Source organism: Panthera leo, chromosome B4 (assembly GCF_018350215.1).
Source record: "Panthera leo isolate Ple1 chromosome B4, P.leo_Ple1_pat1.1, whole genome shotgun sequence".
NCBI classification, from domain to species: Eukaryota; Metazoa; Chordata; class Mammalia; order Carnivora; family Felidae; genus Panthera; species Panthera leo.
The window spans coordinates 11428312-11446597 of NC_056685.1; the positions used below are offsets into that span (position 1 = coordinate 11428312).

At 41.2% G+C, this 18286-nt stretch overlaps 1 protein-coding gene across 11 annotated transcripts in view; it reads left to right on the forward strand.

Moving 5' to 3' along the window:
- The window catches only part of CAMK1D (calcium/calmodulin dependent protein kinase ID), a 501235-nt gene that overhangs the window by 337099 nt on the left and 145850 nt on the right, over positions 1-18286 (forward strand). For all 11 annotated transcript variants that reach the window (XM_042944888.1, XM_042944889.1, XM_042944891.1 and 8 more), the window contains one exon: positions 616-690. In XM_042944888.1, the coding sequence (XP_042800822.1) occupies positions 616-690 (75 nt within the window). The remainder of the gene's footprint in view (positions 1-615; positions 691-18286) is intronic.

Below are 18286 nucleotides of genomic sequence, written 5' to 3' on the forward strand. Positions count from 1 at the left end.
CTTGGGGTGCTGGGTTGACCTTTGGTGATGGCGGTGACTAGAACCCACCCCAAGGAGGGGTCAGTCTGGTGTTCCTTTGCCTGCACTGGAGTCATGAACTTGACAGTGGATCTGTTCCCTGGCACATCTAGCCTGTGAGGGGGATGGGTTTGGTTTGCACACAGTGACCTGTTGAGGCCGGTGTGTGAGGGCCGCTGTGGGACTGTGGAAGAGGGAGCGGTTACACGCCCCATGGGGGCTCAGCCGGATGAGGTGGGCCCTGAAAGGTAAGGGGATGTTTACAGGTTTGGCCCATTGCTGGGATTCACATGAATGAATGCAGGGAGGCTGGGATGTACATGCCGGAACAACCGTAAATCCACAGTCACCAGCTTGTAAATAGCATCTCGGGGATGAAGGGGAGCAGAGAGCAGGAGAGCCATATCGGGAAATAGGTCTGGAAGGAAGCTTGGGGACAAGATTGTGAAGAGTCTCAAAAGTCACTTTATGGAATTTGGATTCGGTCTTAGAAGTTTTTGCTCTAATGATGTCTGTTTTTTAAAGTTTTCGTGTCTAATTATACTCACTCTTCTGTGTGTGTGTGTGTGTATGTGTGTGTGCTTTTTTCTCTTTCAGGATCAAGCATGAAAACATCGTTGCCCTGGAAGACATTTACGAAAGCCCAAATCACTTGTACTTGGTCATGCAGCTGTAAGTACCGTATCCGCCTGAGGAGCGCAGAAGGGGCTGGGAGTGGGGATCGCAAACTCAGATGTCCGAGGGGCCACGGGGTGGTGAAAGACACGGAGGTGGCGGGCCAGCTGAGCCGTGGGAGTGGGAACAGGCACACGGGGGAGGTGTGCGACCCATCTAGACAGGGGTCTGCGGGCCTCTCTGGATCTTATCTGCACCAGACCGACGACCTCTCGTCCTCACAGGGGAAGCCATACTCAGGATGTCTCTTTTGCTTTTTAACGTGCGGGGTCCAAATGTTGCTTCCTGGAAACACTCCAGTGGGCGCACCACGAAGTACACTCTGCTCCCGTCTCTAGGAGAAACTCCCACCTTGTCTTCATTTCGAGGGATGCTGGGGGAGGGCAGCAGATGGTAGCTGTGGGCTCCGTCCCTCCATCTACACTGCCGGCAGATAAATGCACATGTGACTGAACTGGCCTCCTGCCAGGCGTTAAGACAAGTACAGTGGGGTCAGACTGCAACGTTGTCACCCCCAGCAGATTATTTCTGCATTCCAGTAACGCTTGAGATTACCAGAAGAGGGAAGAAATCAGAAAGCCGAATATTCGGGCTGAAACTTGACTCGTGCATGTAAGCCCTGTGTAAAAGTTAACATGTAAACTGTTAAGTGAAATTAGCCTCCCCACCAGTAGGCTTTTTTTTTTTTTTTTTTTTTTTGTATGAACATTTTTATAGGACATTGGAGGACATTTTTTGAAGTATCCGGACTGGAAGCATATGGACGATTTTTCTCTGTCCAGTGACCGTTCTGCATGGTTACCAGAAGTTTTACAGTCAGCCACGAGGCTGGAGGTTTAAGCAGCTCTGACTGCTGGTTCCTCATTAATTCCCAATTACCTAAATGCAATCTTTCCCAGTTCCTTGCTGTTCCGTTGGCTTTATAATTTGCCGCATTCTGGTTCTTCCTTGAGAGCAATGGCTCTCCCCACATTCGGGGTACTCCCTAGAAGCTCATGTGACTGTGTTTGGTAGAGTGTTCAAAAACAAAATTCACCTGAGCAAATTTGAAGATCTGGTTGGCTTTATCAAATGATTCGTGAGGTGGGCAGCGTCCCATCAAGCAAGTAAAGGGAAGCTCCACTGAGCTAAACAGAAGGAAGGTTTTTGAAGGCAGAGGGAGGGCACTAAAAGAGAGCAAGAAAGAAATTTCTTAACAAGGAATGCACTGTATAGGCAAGGTTGCCCTCTTAAGGGTAGTAAAAGGGATCCATCAGTAAATTTCCTAGAATTGACCAGGAAATCCTATATTGACTAATTAAAAGTTACGCTCCTAGGGAGCCGAAACTGTGGTGAGTTTAGGTCTTAAGTCTTAGTCTGTTGACTTGGGGCTTTAACCTAAGTGGGCCCATTTTGGGGCTGTGGTTTTCTTTTTTTACCCTTACAGGCTGTTCTTACAAAAGCAGGTGAACCACTTTTCCACCACATATTGACTTCCCGGTAGAAAGAATATGACATTTTAGTGACAAGATTAAGGCCCACAAAATGTCAGTAGTATATTTCAATGTGTGCTTTTTTTATCGGTGATGCAAAAGAAGAAAAAGAAAAGGCATTAATACTTGAAACCGAAGCTATGTGTGTTCACTTGCTTTAAGTTCTCTATGGATCTGTCACTAAATAAATCGGTTGAAAGTGTCCCCCTTATGTAAATCTCAGTTCTGCCTCTTCCTAGCTGGGTGCATTTGGGCAAATACCTGAGCCTCTCTGAGTATCCATTTCCTTAGTGGGGAGAAATAGTAATATTTACATAATAACAACAATATTTACATTGGAAGGTTATAGCGAGTCCTGAATGAGAAAAATGTGTGGGAAATAAATAGTGCCATAAATAGCAGGGCCTCCATACAGACTCTTTCTTTGTGGACATCTGTATCATTTCATCTGTATCTCTACAGATGGTCTTTCATTTTATGAGATGAAGTTCAAGTAGATTTAAGTTCTAACTTTCGAAGCAACTTGACTGTATGCTTATCAGCAGAAGTTTATGTAAAGATAGGTTGGCATGAGAGCATAAAAGTGTCTGCAAGGGGAATGAACCTTAGAACAAAGTTTGGAAGTCTTCCTGGGGACACAGCTGTCCCACCCCTTCACTGAGCTTTGCCATCAGGGATTTATCCTCTCTTTTGCAATCGTCCTAAAACGTCTTAGATATGGATCCCATTTGTTCAGAATTTGTAATTAGACAGAGAAGGTGGGCTAGACTTGACTGTTGGGGGTACCATATGAGGTTTGTCAGGCAAATTCGTTACAGAATCAGTGGGAAGGGATGTTTGAAGTGCCAAAGGAGAACACTATTTACGTGCACATGTACCACTCAGAGGTTTAGAGGCGCTATTTATACAAACATTGGATTTTCTGGTTGTGAGCTGTTTACTTGTATATAAATTCTCTTCCCATTGGTTCTCATTACTTTTTGAAGGTCAACTTTGTTGAGATAGAACTTACACCTAATCAACTGCACCCATTTAAACTGAACAATTTAGTGATGAATGTGAGCATGAATCGTACTCCTGAAACCACCACCACCATCAAGAACGGAAAATTTCCGTTACCCCAGATATCCCTTTGATGGACTCCCTTCCTTAGCCCCAACCCTAGAGGCAACCACTAACACTCATTAGAGATTATTTTGCATTTTCTAAAATACTATGTCAACAAAATTATACAGCGGTACATCTTGTGTCTGGCTTATTTCACTCATCGTACCTCTTGACATTCATTCGTATGGTAGCGTGGTCAGTACTTTGTTCCTTTTCACTGCTGAGTAGCATTCTGTCATCACAGATGTTCCACATTTTATCCATTTATTATTGCTAGACACTTGGATTATTATGGACACAGCCTCGGTGTGGATATATGTTCGGGTGAGGACCTAGGAACAATGAGTGGGCCATATAGTAGGTGTTAGATTGAACTTTTTGAGAAACTGCCAGTTTTCTAAAGTGGGTTTACCTTTTTACATTTTTATCAACAGTGTATGTAAGTTCTTGTTACTCTACATTCTTATCAATATTTGCTACTTTGTTTTTTCAATTTTAGCCATTCTTATGGGTAGACACCCATGGGTGTGTGCATTTCCCTGCTGATGAATTATGATGATCATCTTTTTGTATCCTGATTGGCCGTTTGCTTATCTTCTTGAGTAAACTGCCTCTTCAAATCTTTTGCTCACTTTTTATTGGATTGTTTATCATGATATTATTGGGTTCTAAGTGTTCTTTATATATTCTGTCTTTTGTCAGATATATGTCATACAAATTTTTCTCCCATTCTATAGCTTGCTTTTTTTTGGTCGTTTTCTTAATAGTGTCTTTTTAAAAACTAGCTTTACTGAGATATAATTCACATACCGAACAATTCATGCATTTAAAGTATACAGTGGTTTTGTTTTAGTCACAAGGTTGTACAACCATCACACAATCTAATTTTAGAACATCTTATGTTCTAAAGGAGAACATGTAAGGGGTGCCTGGGTGGCTCAGTCAGTTAAACATCAGACTCTTGATTTCAGCTCACATCATGATCTCACGGTTCGTGTCATCGAGCCCTGCATTGGGCTCCATGCTGACAGTGAGGAACCTGCTTCGGATTCTCTCTCTCTCTTTCTCTGCCCCTGCCCTGCTCGTGCACTCTCTCTCTCAAACTAAAGAAATAAATATTAAGGAGAACACCTAAAAGAGATCCATACCCATTAGCGGTTACTCTCAGTTCTTCCCTCCCTAACCTCTCACTTTCTGTTTCTTTAGAATTGCCTATTCTCAATATTTCATATCAATGGGATCATACGACGTGTGGTCTTTTGTGACCAGCTTCTTTCATGTGGCTTAATGTTTTCAGGATTTATCCATGTTGTAGCATGTGTCGATAGTTCATTCCTTTTTATGGCCAAATAATATTCCATTATATGGATATATCCCATTTTATTGATTCATCGGTTGATGGACATTTAGGTTGTTTATACTTTCAGCTATTGTAAATAAAGATGCTAGACATTTCCACGTACAAATTTTTGTGTGACCATATGTTTTCATTTCCCCTGGGTATATACCTAGGAGTGGGATGGCTGGGTCAAATGGTAACTCTGTGTTTACCATTTTGAGGAACTTCTGAACTGTGATCCAAAGTGACTGCCCCATTTTACAATCCCATGAGTACTATGTCAGGATTCCAGTGTCTCCACATCCTCTCCTGTACTTGTTTATTATTTGTCTTTTTGTTGATAGCCATCCTCGTGGGTGTGGAGTGATATCTCAGTGCAGTTTTGATTTACATTTCTCTGATGACTAATGATGTTGATCATCTTTTCATGTACTTCTTGGACACTTGTATGTCTCATTTAGAGAAACATCTGTTCAAATACCTTACACAGTTTAAAATTGGGTCATTTGGTTTTTGTTTTTGAGCTATAAAACTTCCTTATATATTCTAATACAAGTCCTTTATTAGACATATTATTTACAAATGTTTTCTCCTGTCCTAAGCGCTGTCCTTTTACTTTCTCAGTGGCATCACTCATAGCACCAAAGTTTTTAATGTTGACACAGTTCAGCTTATTTTTTTCTTTTGTCATTGATGTGTTCTGTGTCATACCCAAAAAACCAACACCTAATTCTTAATGACACCTTTTGAGTAGGAAACATTTTAATGGTGATAAAGTTCAACTCATCAATTTATTTTCTCTTATGGTTTGTGCTTTTGGTGTCGTGTATGAGAAGTCTTTGCCTACCCTAAGTTTGCAAATGTTTCTTTCTTCTATAAGTTGTATAGTTTTGGGTTTTCCACTTAGGTCTAATATAAGGTCACCTGCAGATTAATTTTAATGTATGGTGCAAGGTAAGGATGATATTCTTTTATTTTTCCATTGGGATATACCATTTTCAGCATCATTTGCTAAAAAGACTTTCTTTTCTCGATTAATTGCCTTCGTACCTTTGTCAAAAATCAATTGACCTTTACACAGCTGACTTAATTTCTGGACTCATTCTGTTCCATTACTTTATATATCTGTCTTTTGCCCATACCACACCATCTTGCTTACTGTAGCTTTCTAGTAAGTCTTGAAATCAGGTATTAGAGTCCTCTAACTTTATTATTCTTTTCTCCAAATTGCTTTGGGTATTATAGATTGTTTGCATTTTCATACGAATTTTAGAATCGGCACGTGTGTTTATTTTGCAGAAAGCCTTGTGGGAATTGGTTTGGGATGGCATTGAATCTGTACATTAGTTTGGAAACAACTGATAACTTAAAAAACTCAAGTGTTTCAATCCATAAACATGACCAATTTCTCATTTATTTAGATCTTTCATTTCTTTTAGTGTTATATAGTTTTCTGTGTATAAATCTATATCTTTGTTGAATTTATTCTGAAACATTTTCTTTTTTTTAACTGGTTTGATTTGATTTTGTTTCTAAACACTTGGGGAGTATCTAGAACACAACATTTGGGGGGACTTGTTTCATAATATTTGTGCTTGGGCGGTTTCTGGTGTCCTAGGAAACATCATCTTGGGCATTTGTGCTCATATATAACGGGATGCTCAGCACCCTCATTTTTTTTTTAATATATGAAATTTATTGTCAAATTGGTTTCCATACAAAACCCAGTGCTCATCCCAAAAGATGCCCTCTTCAATACCCATCACCTACCCTCCCCTCTCTCCCACCCCCCATCAACCCTCAGTTTGTTCTCAGTTTTTAAGAGTCTCTTATGCTTTGGCTCTCTTCCACTCTAACCTCTTTTTTTTTTTTTTCCTTCCCCTCCCCCATGGGTTTCTGTTAAGTTTCTCAGGATCCACATAAGAGTGATAACATATGGTATCTGCCTTCTTCTGTATGACTTATTTCACTTAGCGTAACACTTTCCAGTTCCATCCACGTTGCTACAAAGGGCCATATTTCATTCTTTTTCATTGCCACATAGTACTCCATTGTGTATATAAACCACAATTTCTTTATCCATTCATCAGTTGATGGACATTTAGGCTCTTTCCACAATTTGGCTATTGTTGAGAGTGCTGCTATAGACATTGGGGTACAAGTGCCCCTATGCATCAGTACTCCTATATCCCTTGGGTAAATTCCTAGCAGTCAGCACCCTAGTTTTATTACTTAGCTAACTGCTAATATCTGAAATATCAGGTCTGAGTTCTGTAGCATATTTGCTCCTTTGCTGCTACAGCAGAAGAGACTTGATTTTTTATATTGGTCTATATGTAAAATTTTATTTGGGGTTTTTGAAGAATTATCTTTTTTTTCAGAGTGCTATTCTTTTAGACCATTCTTCTATAGATAGTATAAGGTCAGTGACACTGAGATAAGTTACAGGTGAGAAGTCAGTTTGTTTAGAGTTAATTCCTCATCTGACTTTGGTTGTGGAATATCCGCCCATACATTTGGAGATGATAAAGGACGCCCCCTCAACTCCTCCCCTTTGGTGTCTGTACCAGCGTGGGATGTAAGCTGTATTTCAGGCTGATACAATTCAAAGGACATATCAGAATGACTTCTTTTCCCTAAAAATATATCATATTCCCTAATGAATTATATTTTCAGTAGGACTTAAATTTCTATATATGGGTCACTCCTGAATTTATATGATCAGCCTGGACTCCTCCCCTGAAACCATGGATGTGTATCCAATTTTCTGCTTGAGAATTCCACTTGGCTGTGTAATAAGCATCACTCACTCACCAGATCCAAAATAAACTCCTGAATTTTACACAAAATCTGCTTCTCCTGCTGTCTACCTTGTCTTAGCAAATGGCAACTCTGTTCTTCTAGTTATTCAGGCCAAAAGCCACAGTCATGCTTGACTCGTCTTTTGCTCTTACGCCCCACAGTCCTATCCATTGGCAAATCCTCTGGTCCCAACTTGGGAAAGTTGACAATCCCACCACTTGCCCACCATCTCCACAGCCACCACCCTGATCGAAGTCTCCATCATATATAAAACTTATCTTTCTTCCCCCAGCCTTCTCTACTTCACTGTTCTTTCTTAGCAGATTGGCCAGACTTTGCTTATACCTCTTTTGAAAACTCCCATTGGCTTTTCATTTCAGGATAAAAGACCAAGTCCTCAGAACAACCTTCAGGGCACTGTGTGTCCCCAGCCCCTGGTTACCTCCCTGATCTCATCTTTCGCTTCTCCCTCATGATTTCATTCACCCGCAACCATACTGGCCTCCTTGCTGTTCCTCAAAGATGCCAAGCCTGCACCACTGGGGGCCTTTGTTCCTGCTGTTCTCTCTGCTTGGAACACTTTCCCATAGATATCTTAATGCTACTGTAGAATGAAGTAAAAATTAGAAATGTTGCCAGGTAGCATCTTCTCACTGAGCCATTCCCCCAGATCTCCTGTATCAGATATCCTCTCCCCCAACCACCTCCTGCCACGCTCACATTTATCCCCTGCCCCCTTCCCCAACTTCGCTTTCCTCTATAGCACCTGTTGCCATCAGAAAATGTCTCCCTGCTTTGTTCTCTGCTAGAACAGTGCTTGCACAGTATGATAGGCATTTAATACATATTTGTCCAATTAATATAATTACATATAAAAAGACTAATGGCTAACATGTATTTATTCACTTATTTAACCCTTACAAAAACAAAAACCAAAAAACTTAGGAACCACTTTAATCCCAATTTTACAGGAAGAAGCTGAGCAGAAACGTTGAATCATTTACCCAAGCCAGCGAGTGACCCAGTGAATGCCCTTAACCAGTGTGATGCAATACACTGATGATATTTTCTAAGAAAAAATCTTGTAGGTAATACTAATGTGAACAGTTTGGTTTACTTGGAAAAGATTAGTGCTTATGATTCAATAAGTATTTTAAAAGCAGAGCTGACTAGAAAATGCCCTGTATTTTGTCATGGTTTGTGAGGAGAAAAAGTTTACTGATGAATATCACGGGAAATCACTAAAGTAATCTCAACATAACAGCAAAGATCATGTTTCTTTCTTAAATAATTCTGTCAATTAATGAAGGAGTAAATGAGTGTGTTTGACTGATATGATGATATGTTGCACTACATGTATTTCATGTAAGATACAAATATTTCTAGTATCTCTTTCATTTCATGGTAGCATTAAGATATGTACAAGTTATTTGCTGAATTTGAAACACTAATGATTAAATGCACTTTCTTTAAAGAATAGTAGATTCCTGAGTGGCCTAAGACATGAAAATATATACAGCTTCCAGGAGAAAATATGGTTTATCTACTCCCTTGGCTTGTGCGTGAAGCTGTTTGAACTGTTCCGTTTTGGGGGGTTTGCCAGTGTTAGCTTCATGTGGATATTGTCCTCATAATTCATACAGTGTGTTCCCAGAAACAGTTTTAATTAGAACACAAATTACTACTCCCAACAGAAAGTCTTTTTAAGTAGCCAAGCATAATAATGAAGACGAAAGTGTTTCTGCCTATGACACCGTAATATATTCACATATAAATTTCCAAAATCTCACCTTTGTTCACAACAGACACTCATTGAGAACCTAGGGGTGGGTGACTTTTGTTGAGTGTTGGGTGGGTGGGAAGGGGTTGGACACGTGGTTGGTCCCTCCAGTAGTTCTCTTTGTGGAAGAGCCATCATGATGCAAAACCACTGCAGGGACTCTGGGTCACAGGGAAGGCTATATGGAGGAGATACCCTTGGGTGGAAGTGATTAGGACAAGCCAGATGGATGTGTTGGGCGTGGGTGGGGTGGGACCTGTGTTCCAGGCTGAAGGGCTGATATAAGAAGTTTTAAGGAGCCCGGGTGAGACATGAGGGGTTCAGTCTATGAGGGGGTCCATTCTATGAGGGGGTTCAGTCTGTGAGGGGGGTCAGTTTATAAGGGGTCTAGTCTATATGTAGGGGGCCCAGTCTATGAGGGTTTAGTCTGTGGGGTGAGGGTCCAGACTGTAAGAGGTCCAGTCTGGGAGGGGGGGATGGGTTCCAGTCTATGAGGGTTTAGTCTGTGGGCTGGGGATCCAGTCTGTGAGGGGGTTCAGTCTGTCGGGTCTCATCTGGGGTGAGTCTAATCTATAAAGATTTAATCTGTGGGTAGTCCAGTCTATGGGGGTCCAAACTGTAAGGGGTCCAGTCTGTTGGTGGGTGGTTCCGGTCTATGAGGGCTTAGTCCGTGTGTGGGGGGTCAGTCCAGTCTTTGGGAGCAGTCCAGCCTGTGGCGGGGGGGGGGGGGGGCAGCGGGTTCAGTACTCTGGGCTCTGCTGCTGCTGCGACTGCTAGTTTTTCATCCTCCAGGCTAGTAATTTAATATATGTTGTTATTTTTTTCCCTCCTGCCCCTGGAAAACCCACTGAGATGTACAGGGTTTAGATTGCTTAGAAGGTAAAGAAAACCAAGGTCCAATGTAATCATGAACCACCCAGGTTCAAGTCTATGAAATTTCGAATATACAATCATGTTTTCTGAGAACTTTCTTCTCTTCTAATGTAAGCATGTGTGACTATTAATTTTCCTCTTAGCACTGCTTTTGCTGCATCCTCTAAGTTTTGCTATGCTATGTTTTCATTTTCATTTGTCCAAGATATTTTCTTATTTCCCTGTGATTTCTTCTTTGTCCCCATGGCTGTTTAAGAATGTGTTGCTTAATTTCTACATTTTTATGAATATTATGGTGTTCTTTCTGCTGTTGATTTTCTAGTTTCCTTCCACTGTGGTTGGAAAAGATACTTTGTATGATTTCAGTCTTTTAAAATGTATTAAGCCTTGTTTTTTTGTTTTGTTTTGTTTTGTTTCCTAACATATGGTGGAGAATGTTCTGTGTGAACTTGAGAAAAATGTGTACTTTGCTGTTGTTGGTTGGCATTCTGTGTATGTCTGTCTGGTCTTTGGTGTTGTTCAAGTCCTCGGTTTCCTAACTGATGTTCTTCCTGGTTGTTCTGTTATGGAGAGTAGGGTGTGGAAGTCTTCTACTATTTTTATAGAGCTGTCCTTTTCTCCCTGCACTCCTGTCAATGTTTGCTTCGTGTATTTGGGAAATCTCATGTTCCGTGCATATTTGGTGCTTTTATCTTCTTGGTGAATTGACCCTCCCATCATTTTATGATGTCCTCCTTTATCTCTGGTAACAGCTTTTACTTTTTATAACCATGCTTTTAATATAATCATTGACTTAAATATTTTTGCAGTACTTTTCTAAATATTGTCTTATCTGTTCTATCCAATTTGAATGAAATTTAACACCTTTCATTAAATTTCTTTTTTTTTTAATTTTTAGTGTTCATTATTTATTTTTGAGAGAGAGAGAGCGAGCATGAGTGGGGTAGTGTTAGAGAGAGAGAGAGGGAGACACAGAATCTGAAGCAGGCTCTAGGCTCTGAGCTGTCAGTACAGCCCAACATGGGGCTTGAACTCAATGAACCGTGAGATCATGACCTGAGCTGAAGTCAGACACTTAACTGACTGAGCCACCGAGGTGCCCCTCATTAAGTTTCCAATGAGTTCTTTAAAGTATGCACACTTTAAGTATCCCATACATTATAGAACTATCAAAAAATGTTGTTGTTTTTAAAGTTTTATATTTTAATTCCAGTATAGTTACCATACAGTGGTATATTAGTTCCAGGTGTACTATAAATATAGTGATTTAACAATTCTGTGCATTACTCATTGCTCATCATAAGTGTGCTCTTAATCCCCTTCACCTGTTTTACCCCCCCCCCACTCTCCTACAGTTATAAAAATTTTGGTAAGTAACAACTGGTTATTAATACTCAAATTTGAGAACCATAAAAGTACATGGAAGAGTAGAGTCATGTTTAGAACATAAAACATCAATTTCAGAAATTATCCATTTATTAAGTTATATGTTGTACACATATTTATTTGACTTAAGGAAACATCTCTAAAGTCAGCAATCTGAGGCTTGTAAAGTTAAAAATCTAGAAGGTATCGCCATGGACTTCATTGTTTCTGATATCCTTAGTTGATAAAAAACAGGGCTTGTGGGGCACCTGGGTGGCTCAGTTGGTTAAGTATCTGACTTTGGCTTGGGTCATGATCTCACAGTTTGTGAGTTCGAGCCCTGCTTCGGGCTCTGTGCTGACAGCTTGGAGCCTGGAGCCTGCTTTGGATTCTGTGTCTCCCTCTCTCTCTGCACCCTCCTCCACTCATGCTCTCTCTCTCTCTCTCTAAAAAATAAATATTTTTTTAAAAAACAGGGCTTATAAAAAACATGCCTACGCAGTAATACATTTCTGACTATATCAGAATACACATTTTGGCCTGAGATGCTCCTGAATTACAGTTCTGATGACTTATGAAAACAAACAAGCTCCCTACTCCAGCAAAACCAATTTCCTCATGCCCTGCAAATAGGATGTGTACCTTCCAACCTCAGGTTTGCTCTCGTGTTTTTCCAAGTTCAATAATGCTCTTTTGACTCTTGTCAGGCCTCTAGATCCTTCCTTTCCTTTCACAGCATCAGAGTAAATCCCTCACCATCCCACCCAGGCTCCTCATAATGCCTGTCTTTGTACCAGCCCTTCATCCCGGAGCGCTGTCCGCACCCCACGCGTGCCCAGCACACCCATCATTTAAGTCCTCTTCACTGTCCCCCTGAGGGTGTCTCCTCCACTGAGGCCTTCCCTGTGACCCAGAGAAACCTGCATAAACCTCGAAGAATGCATTTGTGGGCTTTAATTGCTCCCCTCTAAAATGTATGCTGTGCCCTCTGTGATCCCAGAGGCAATTTCACTCTTTCCTGAAATTTTTTGTCTCTACTGATCATTATGCATCATGATAACCATTCATTCATTTACTCAACAAGTACTAATGGGGGAGCCCCTTCCATGTGTCTGTCATTGTCAGCCAGTGGGGATCCAGTCATGAAAAAAATGGACTCCCTTCCCCTCTAGGGGACTACTGGGTACATACCCAGTAGCACGATTGCTGGATCATAAGGTAGTTCTATTTTTAACTTTTTGAGGAACTTCCACACTGTTTTCCACAATGGCTATACCAGTTTGTATTCCTACCGATAATACATGACACCTGTTGTTTCTTGTGTTTTTGATTTTAACCATTCTGACAGGTGTGAGGTGATATCTCATTGTAGTTTTGATTTGCATTTCCCTGATGATGAACGGTGATGAGCATCTTTTCCTGTGTGTTGGCCATCTGGCTGTCTTCTTTGGAGAAGTGTCTGTTTGTGTCTTCTGTCCATTTCTAATTGGATTATTTGTTTTTTGGGTTTTGAGTTGTATAAGTTCTTGATATATTTTGGATAGTGATCCTTTATCAGATATGTCATTTGCATATATTGTCTGCTATTCCATAGGCTGCCTTTTAGTTTTGTTGATTGTTTTCTGTGCAGAAGCTTTTTGTTTTGATGTAATCAAGTAGTTTATTTTTGCTTTTGCTTCCCTTGTCTCAGGAGACATTTAGAAAGCAGTTGCGACAGCTGATATCAAAGACGTTGCTGCCTGGGTTCTCTTCTAAGATTTTTATGGTTTTAGGTCTCACATTAAGTCTTTAATCCATTCTGAATTTATTTTTGTGTATGGTGTAAGAAAGTGGTCCTGTTTAATTCTTTTGCATGTGGCTGTCCAGTTTTCCCAATACCATTTGTTGTAGAGACTTTTTCTCATTGGATATTCTTTCCTACCTTGTCAAAGATGAATTGACCATATAATTGTGGGCTTATTTCTGGGTTTTCTATTCTGATCTGTTGATCTGTGTGTCTGTTTTTGTGCCAGTACCATCCTGTTTTGATTACTACAGCATTGTACATAACTTGAAATCCAGAATTCTTTTTTTTTTAATGTTTATTTATTTGTTTATTGAGAGAGAGAGAGAGAGAGAGAGAGAGAGAGAATATGAGTGGGAGAGGGGCAGAGAGAGAGAGGGAGAGAGAGAATCCCAAGCAGGTTCCATGCTGTCAGCGCAGAGGCCGATGTGGGGCTCGGTCCCAGTAGTGCGGGATCACGACCCGAGCCAAAAGCAAGAGTCGGACACTCAACCGTGCCACGCAGGTGCCCCAGAAATCCAGAATTCTGATGTCTCCAGTTTGCTTTTCTTTTTCAGGATCGCTTTGGCTATTCAGGGTCTTTCATGGTTCCATACAAACTTCAGGCTTATTTGTTCTAGTTCTCTGAAAAATGCTGTTGGTAGTGATTGTATTAAATGTGTACATTGTTTTGGGTAGTACAGACATTTAACAATATTTATTCTTCCAATCCATGAGCATGGAAATGATCTAATCCCACCCTAACTTCTGTTCTTTTGAGGGAATCACCGCCCCTTGATTAGAATCATGGAAATTCAAATGGTTTTCAGATTGTTTCATGAGAAAATGTGGGATTATTAGGGGTGAATCTCTCACGTTTCCATTTGGGAGATGTTGTCAGGCATCTGGAAGAGATCTGGGGTTGGGGGGGGGGGGAGATGTCACAGGGATTATTTAAGAAATTTACTTAGGAACGCTGTGAAATGGGAAGAACATGGATTGGACTCAGAAGCTGTGGGTTCCAGGCTCCCTTCTGCCTCTGCTGGGCCCTGTGACAGCTCCGCGCCTGGTCTGTCTTGGTCTGTCTGTGACGTGGAGGAGTTCTTAGTGTTGTTTGTTCATTTGTTCAAGATGAGCCTAAGGCCTCTGGTCTAAAGTCCTGTGGTCTCGTGTGTCTTTTGCTGTGTCCATTTCCTCAGGGTAAATCCCCGTGGAATAATCGCAGATGTTAGAAAGCCGTTGGATTTTCTGCGTTTGCTAGCCAAGGTTCTCCATTTCCCATGATGATGTTTCTAAAAGCATGTCTTACCTCTTTGAATCCATGGCTTTATACATAAGGCACGTTGGTGCTGAAGCTGGCTTCGCAGCCCTGATGAACGTATGCAATTTGATATTTCACATGATGGGAGGAGGGCCTCTCTGTAACGGCTGGGTTACGCAGAGGGTCTCTGGTTCCTGTTCTGAAGCAGGCCTTCAGAATTCTGCTGGATCCCCCGTTGCCACATCTAGATGGTTAATTTTACATCTGGAAGTAAAACGCCCTGCTTCCTTTGTAGCTCAGGCTCTCAAGCTGTGTTCCCACCAGCCTTCCTTGCTCTTCTCCTACCCTTGGCCGCCCTCTACAAAGGTGCTCCCAGGGCCACCAAGGCTCTGTAGACATAACCTCCACCACTCCGTACCTGCCTTCAGCCCAGCTGACAACAGTCGCTCAATGTTTACTTTCTGGCCAGTTCTTTGACGTTGCTGAGAACCCCCCAGTGCCTCCCTCCCTGGGCTCCCCTACCCAGCCTCACCCCCGGCACGGGCCAGGGCACTGGCCCTGCCAGGCCAGAATCCTTCCCTCTGCGCCCACCACATCCACCCTGCAGGTGCAGAGCTGGACATGAGTGTAGCAGCTTGCATCTTCAGCTTCTACGCGGGGCTGCTGGGGACCGCTGGAGGACAGCACATGACCTGGTGGCTCAGAGCTGCTGAAAATTAAATGGTGCTCATCTCAGAAATGATGGCCCATTTTATTACCTCTGCCATGACCACGTATTCTCAGTCCCCGGCACCGCTCAGCTCTCCTTTCACGTGATTCTGGTTAGATTCCTTTCCCGTTCTCTTGTATTCTGTTTACTCCACACATTTATCGTTTGTCCTAAGCTGCCAGCTCCATCAGTTGCCTATTAGAACCCGATGAGCCTTTGAGGGAGGAACTTTGTAAATCAATTTACGTGTACTAAAACAGCATCACCCTTCTTTATAAATAAATCCCCCATAGTTTGGTGCATTGGTTAAAAGACAGTCGGAAATCTGTAGTCGAAGTATTCGATGAGTGAAGTGCAAACAACAGCCACTTTGAAGCTTTTCGCAAATCGCAGTTATTGAAAACAAAACCTGCAACGTCTCCCTATGAGAGGAAGAAAGAAACGGAACCAATTTGGTGAGGAGAGCTTGATGGTATATAAGAGTTCGGAAATTCTAGAATTGTGCTTTGGCATAACTCAATCTGTGGGAAGTGTCTTGGTGGAACCCCTATTTTGAATTGGATAATTTTATGTCTATACTGCAGTGGAATGAGATTGGGAAGGCTGACTATTTCACAGCCCCCAAATTTGGAGAAGCATTTAAAAATCCATTAATAGAGACATGTTCTTTGACAAGGTTTATCTTTTGAGATTTACTGACGAAAGGTATTATTTGTTGAAGGAAGGTAGCAAAATGACAGTGTTTTCCAAGTTAAAAACATCATGGCCACTCGAGAAGAATCCATTGAAGGTGCTGACAGGTGCAAACGCAGTGATCATAAAATACAACTTTGAAGATGATTGTAAACAATCTTGTGAAAAAATACAAAATAATAAATCCACATTGGAAAAAAGTAAATTCTTCAGATACGCTAGAAATAAAAATTGATTATAATATGTGAATATATGCTGAGAGTAATTAATGATGCTGTAATTATTTTCTGATATTCAGACAATGAACAGAAAGAAATTAAATTTTTTCTTGTTTTCACATACATTGATAGAAATTATTTTAATTTTTTGGAAATAATTTTATTTAAAAAAATAGTTTTTAAACGGAATTCCTTTTGTGGGCCTACCAATGTGATAAACCAGTTTGTCAGTCCATAAATGAAAATTTCAGACATTATGCGGTTCTGTTGACTCTCAAAATGGACTGGTTGGATACGAAATCATACAGCACTTCTCTTTGTGCTGCTGTTTCTGACCTGCCTTCTCTCTGGGAATGAAGCCCGTCCTTCCTGGCTGTTCCACCTGTTACCGTATATGATTTTATCATGCTTTTTCTGCTTTATTTGCTCATACGTGTTCATCTACCTAAGCTCTTTGAGAAGAAGATCATTGTCTTTTTTTTCTTTTTCTTTTTCTTTTTTTGCATTTGCCAATGCCCAGAACATAATAAGTCTGTCATAAGATCATTAAGTAAATGAATTTAGGGATCTAGGGTTGCTGTTGTTTGTTTTTTTGTTTTTCGTTTTTGTTTTGTTTTATTTTTTGTATAGCTCCCTAATAAATTAAACTATCAGCAAGTATTTGTTTTCAGCACTACACCTCTGTTTTCATTACCCCTCCGATAACCATTTATTCAGACTCTTAGTGACTGAGCAAATGAGACAAATATTTCAAAGCAACTATTTCAAAAACCTGGTGTTTTCCCTCATAATGGATGCATAGGGCGTGCTGTCCTATGCGTTGCATACAGATGGGGCATCTGATGCCTTTAAAACAAACAAAGCAAGCCATAGGGAAGACAGGACCTGAAGGGAGAGCAATTTCTTGTTCTGTGAAGGGAGTGATGTGCACAGACACCCTTAGTACGCGCACCTCGGAGCCCAGGGGCCCGTTTGTGTGGCTCCCAGTACGGCAGCCAGCGAGCTCCTGTGTAGGGAGTCAGCTGCAGCAGGAAGTTTGCTACCATCTTGGTATTTTAAGAAGCCATCATGCCCCCTGGGAGAGTGGAGTACTTTGAGTTACTGGGCGCTTTCAAAGGGTCAGTGACCTCCCACTGCGTCTCTGGAGGGTGTCAGATGGGATCGGGGTAGCAGAGAAAGTGTGTTGGGTCAGACATGAGGTGAGTGCATTAGAGAAGTGAGGATCTCAGAAGCAGTCCTAGCCAGGGTATTTCCCACGGATTTATGCCAAGTTCTTTGGAAGAAAGGACTCCAGCCATGTTAAGTTATGAGCCCTTGTTGTAAGAGTCCTTGAGGGAGATAACTGAATTTTTAAAAGACATCTCTGAGTATCCTAGATTATTGATTCATGTGTCTAAATACTAAAAAAAAAAAAAACAAAACATGCAAATAATGGAGTTATTTTAAAATATTTTTAAATGACTGCTTATTTAAAAAATTGCATCACTGTATGGATTGAACAATTTCCTATAGCCACAGCATTTAAAGATAATGTGGTCTGTCACCTTCTTGTGTAAATATATATTATATATCTCATTGGTAATCCCTATAATGAAAAAGAACCTTAAGAGATTATATCCAGAAGATGTTGGGAGTTGGGCAAAATCCTTTTCTGTCACTGGGCTTTTTATTTATATTTTTGGTGTCGAGATCTCTAAACTCAGGAAATACAGTGAACCTGGAATAGGTTAGCTTTCACGGTGGAAAACAGAGAAACCTTTATGTAGAGTAGTTCATAGGAAATACTCCAGATGGAAATGGAAACAGAGTGACTACCTCCTGATATCCCAGCAGGAGGGTCTGTAACTGAGGGATGTTTTCCAAGGGTCTGTTACTGAGGGATGTTTTCCAAGGGTTCCTGAAGGCTAAGCCTTGTCTTCTGAAGGTTACCTAAAAATAGTCATGTTTAACTCCACTGTACCGGAACTGTGATCTTGACTATAGACGTGTTAAGACTAAGAAACATGCCTGAGTTTTAGCATCTTTTACAAGGACTCAGTGCTGAGGGACTGTCCCTCCCATGTTGGAAGAGCCACCACAAGTCAGTAATAAGTACAGTATTCACTTTGCTCAAGCACCTGCCTTCTCACGAAGTGCAGCTTGTTTAACTGACGGCAACTTGACCGGGGCCCCTTATGAAAAGACTGAGTTGTTCCTCATCTCCAGGAATAGT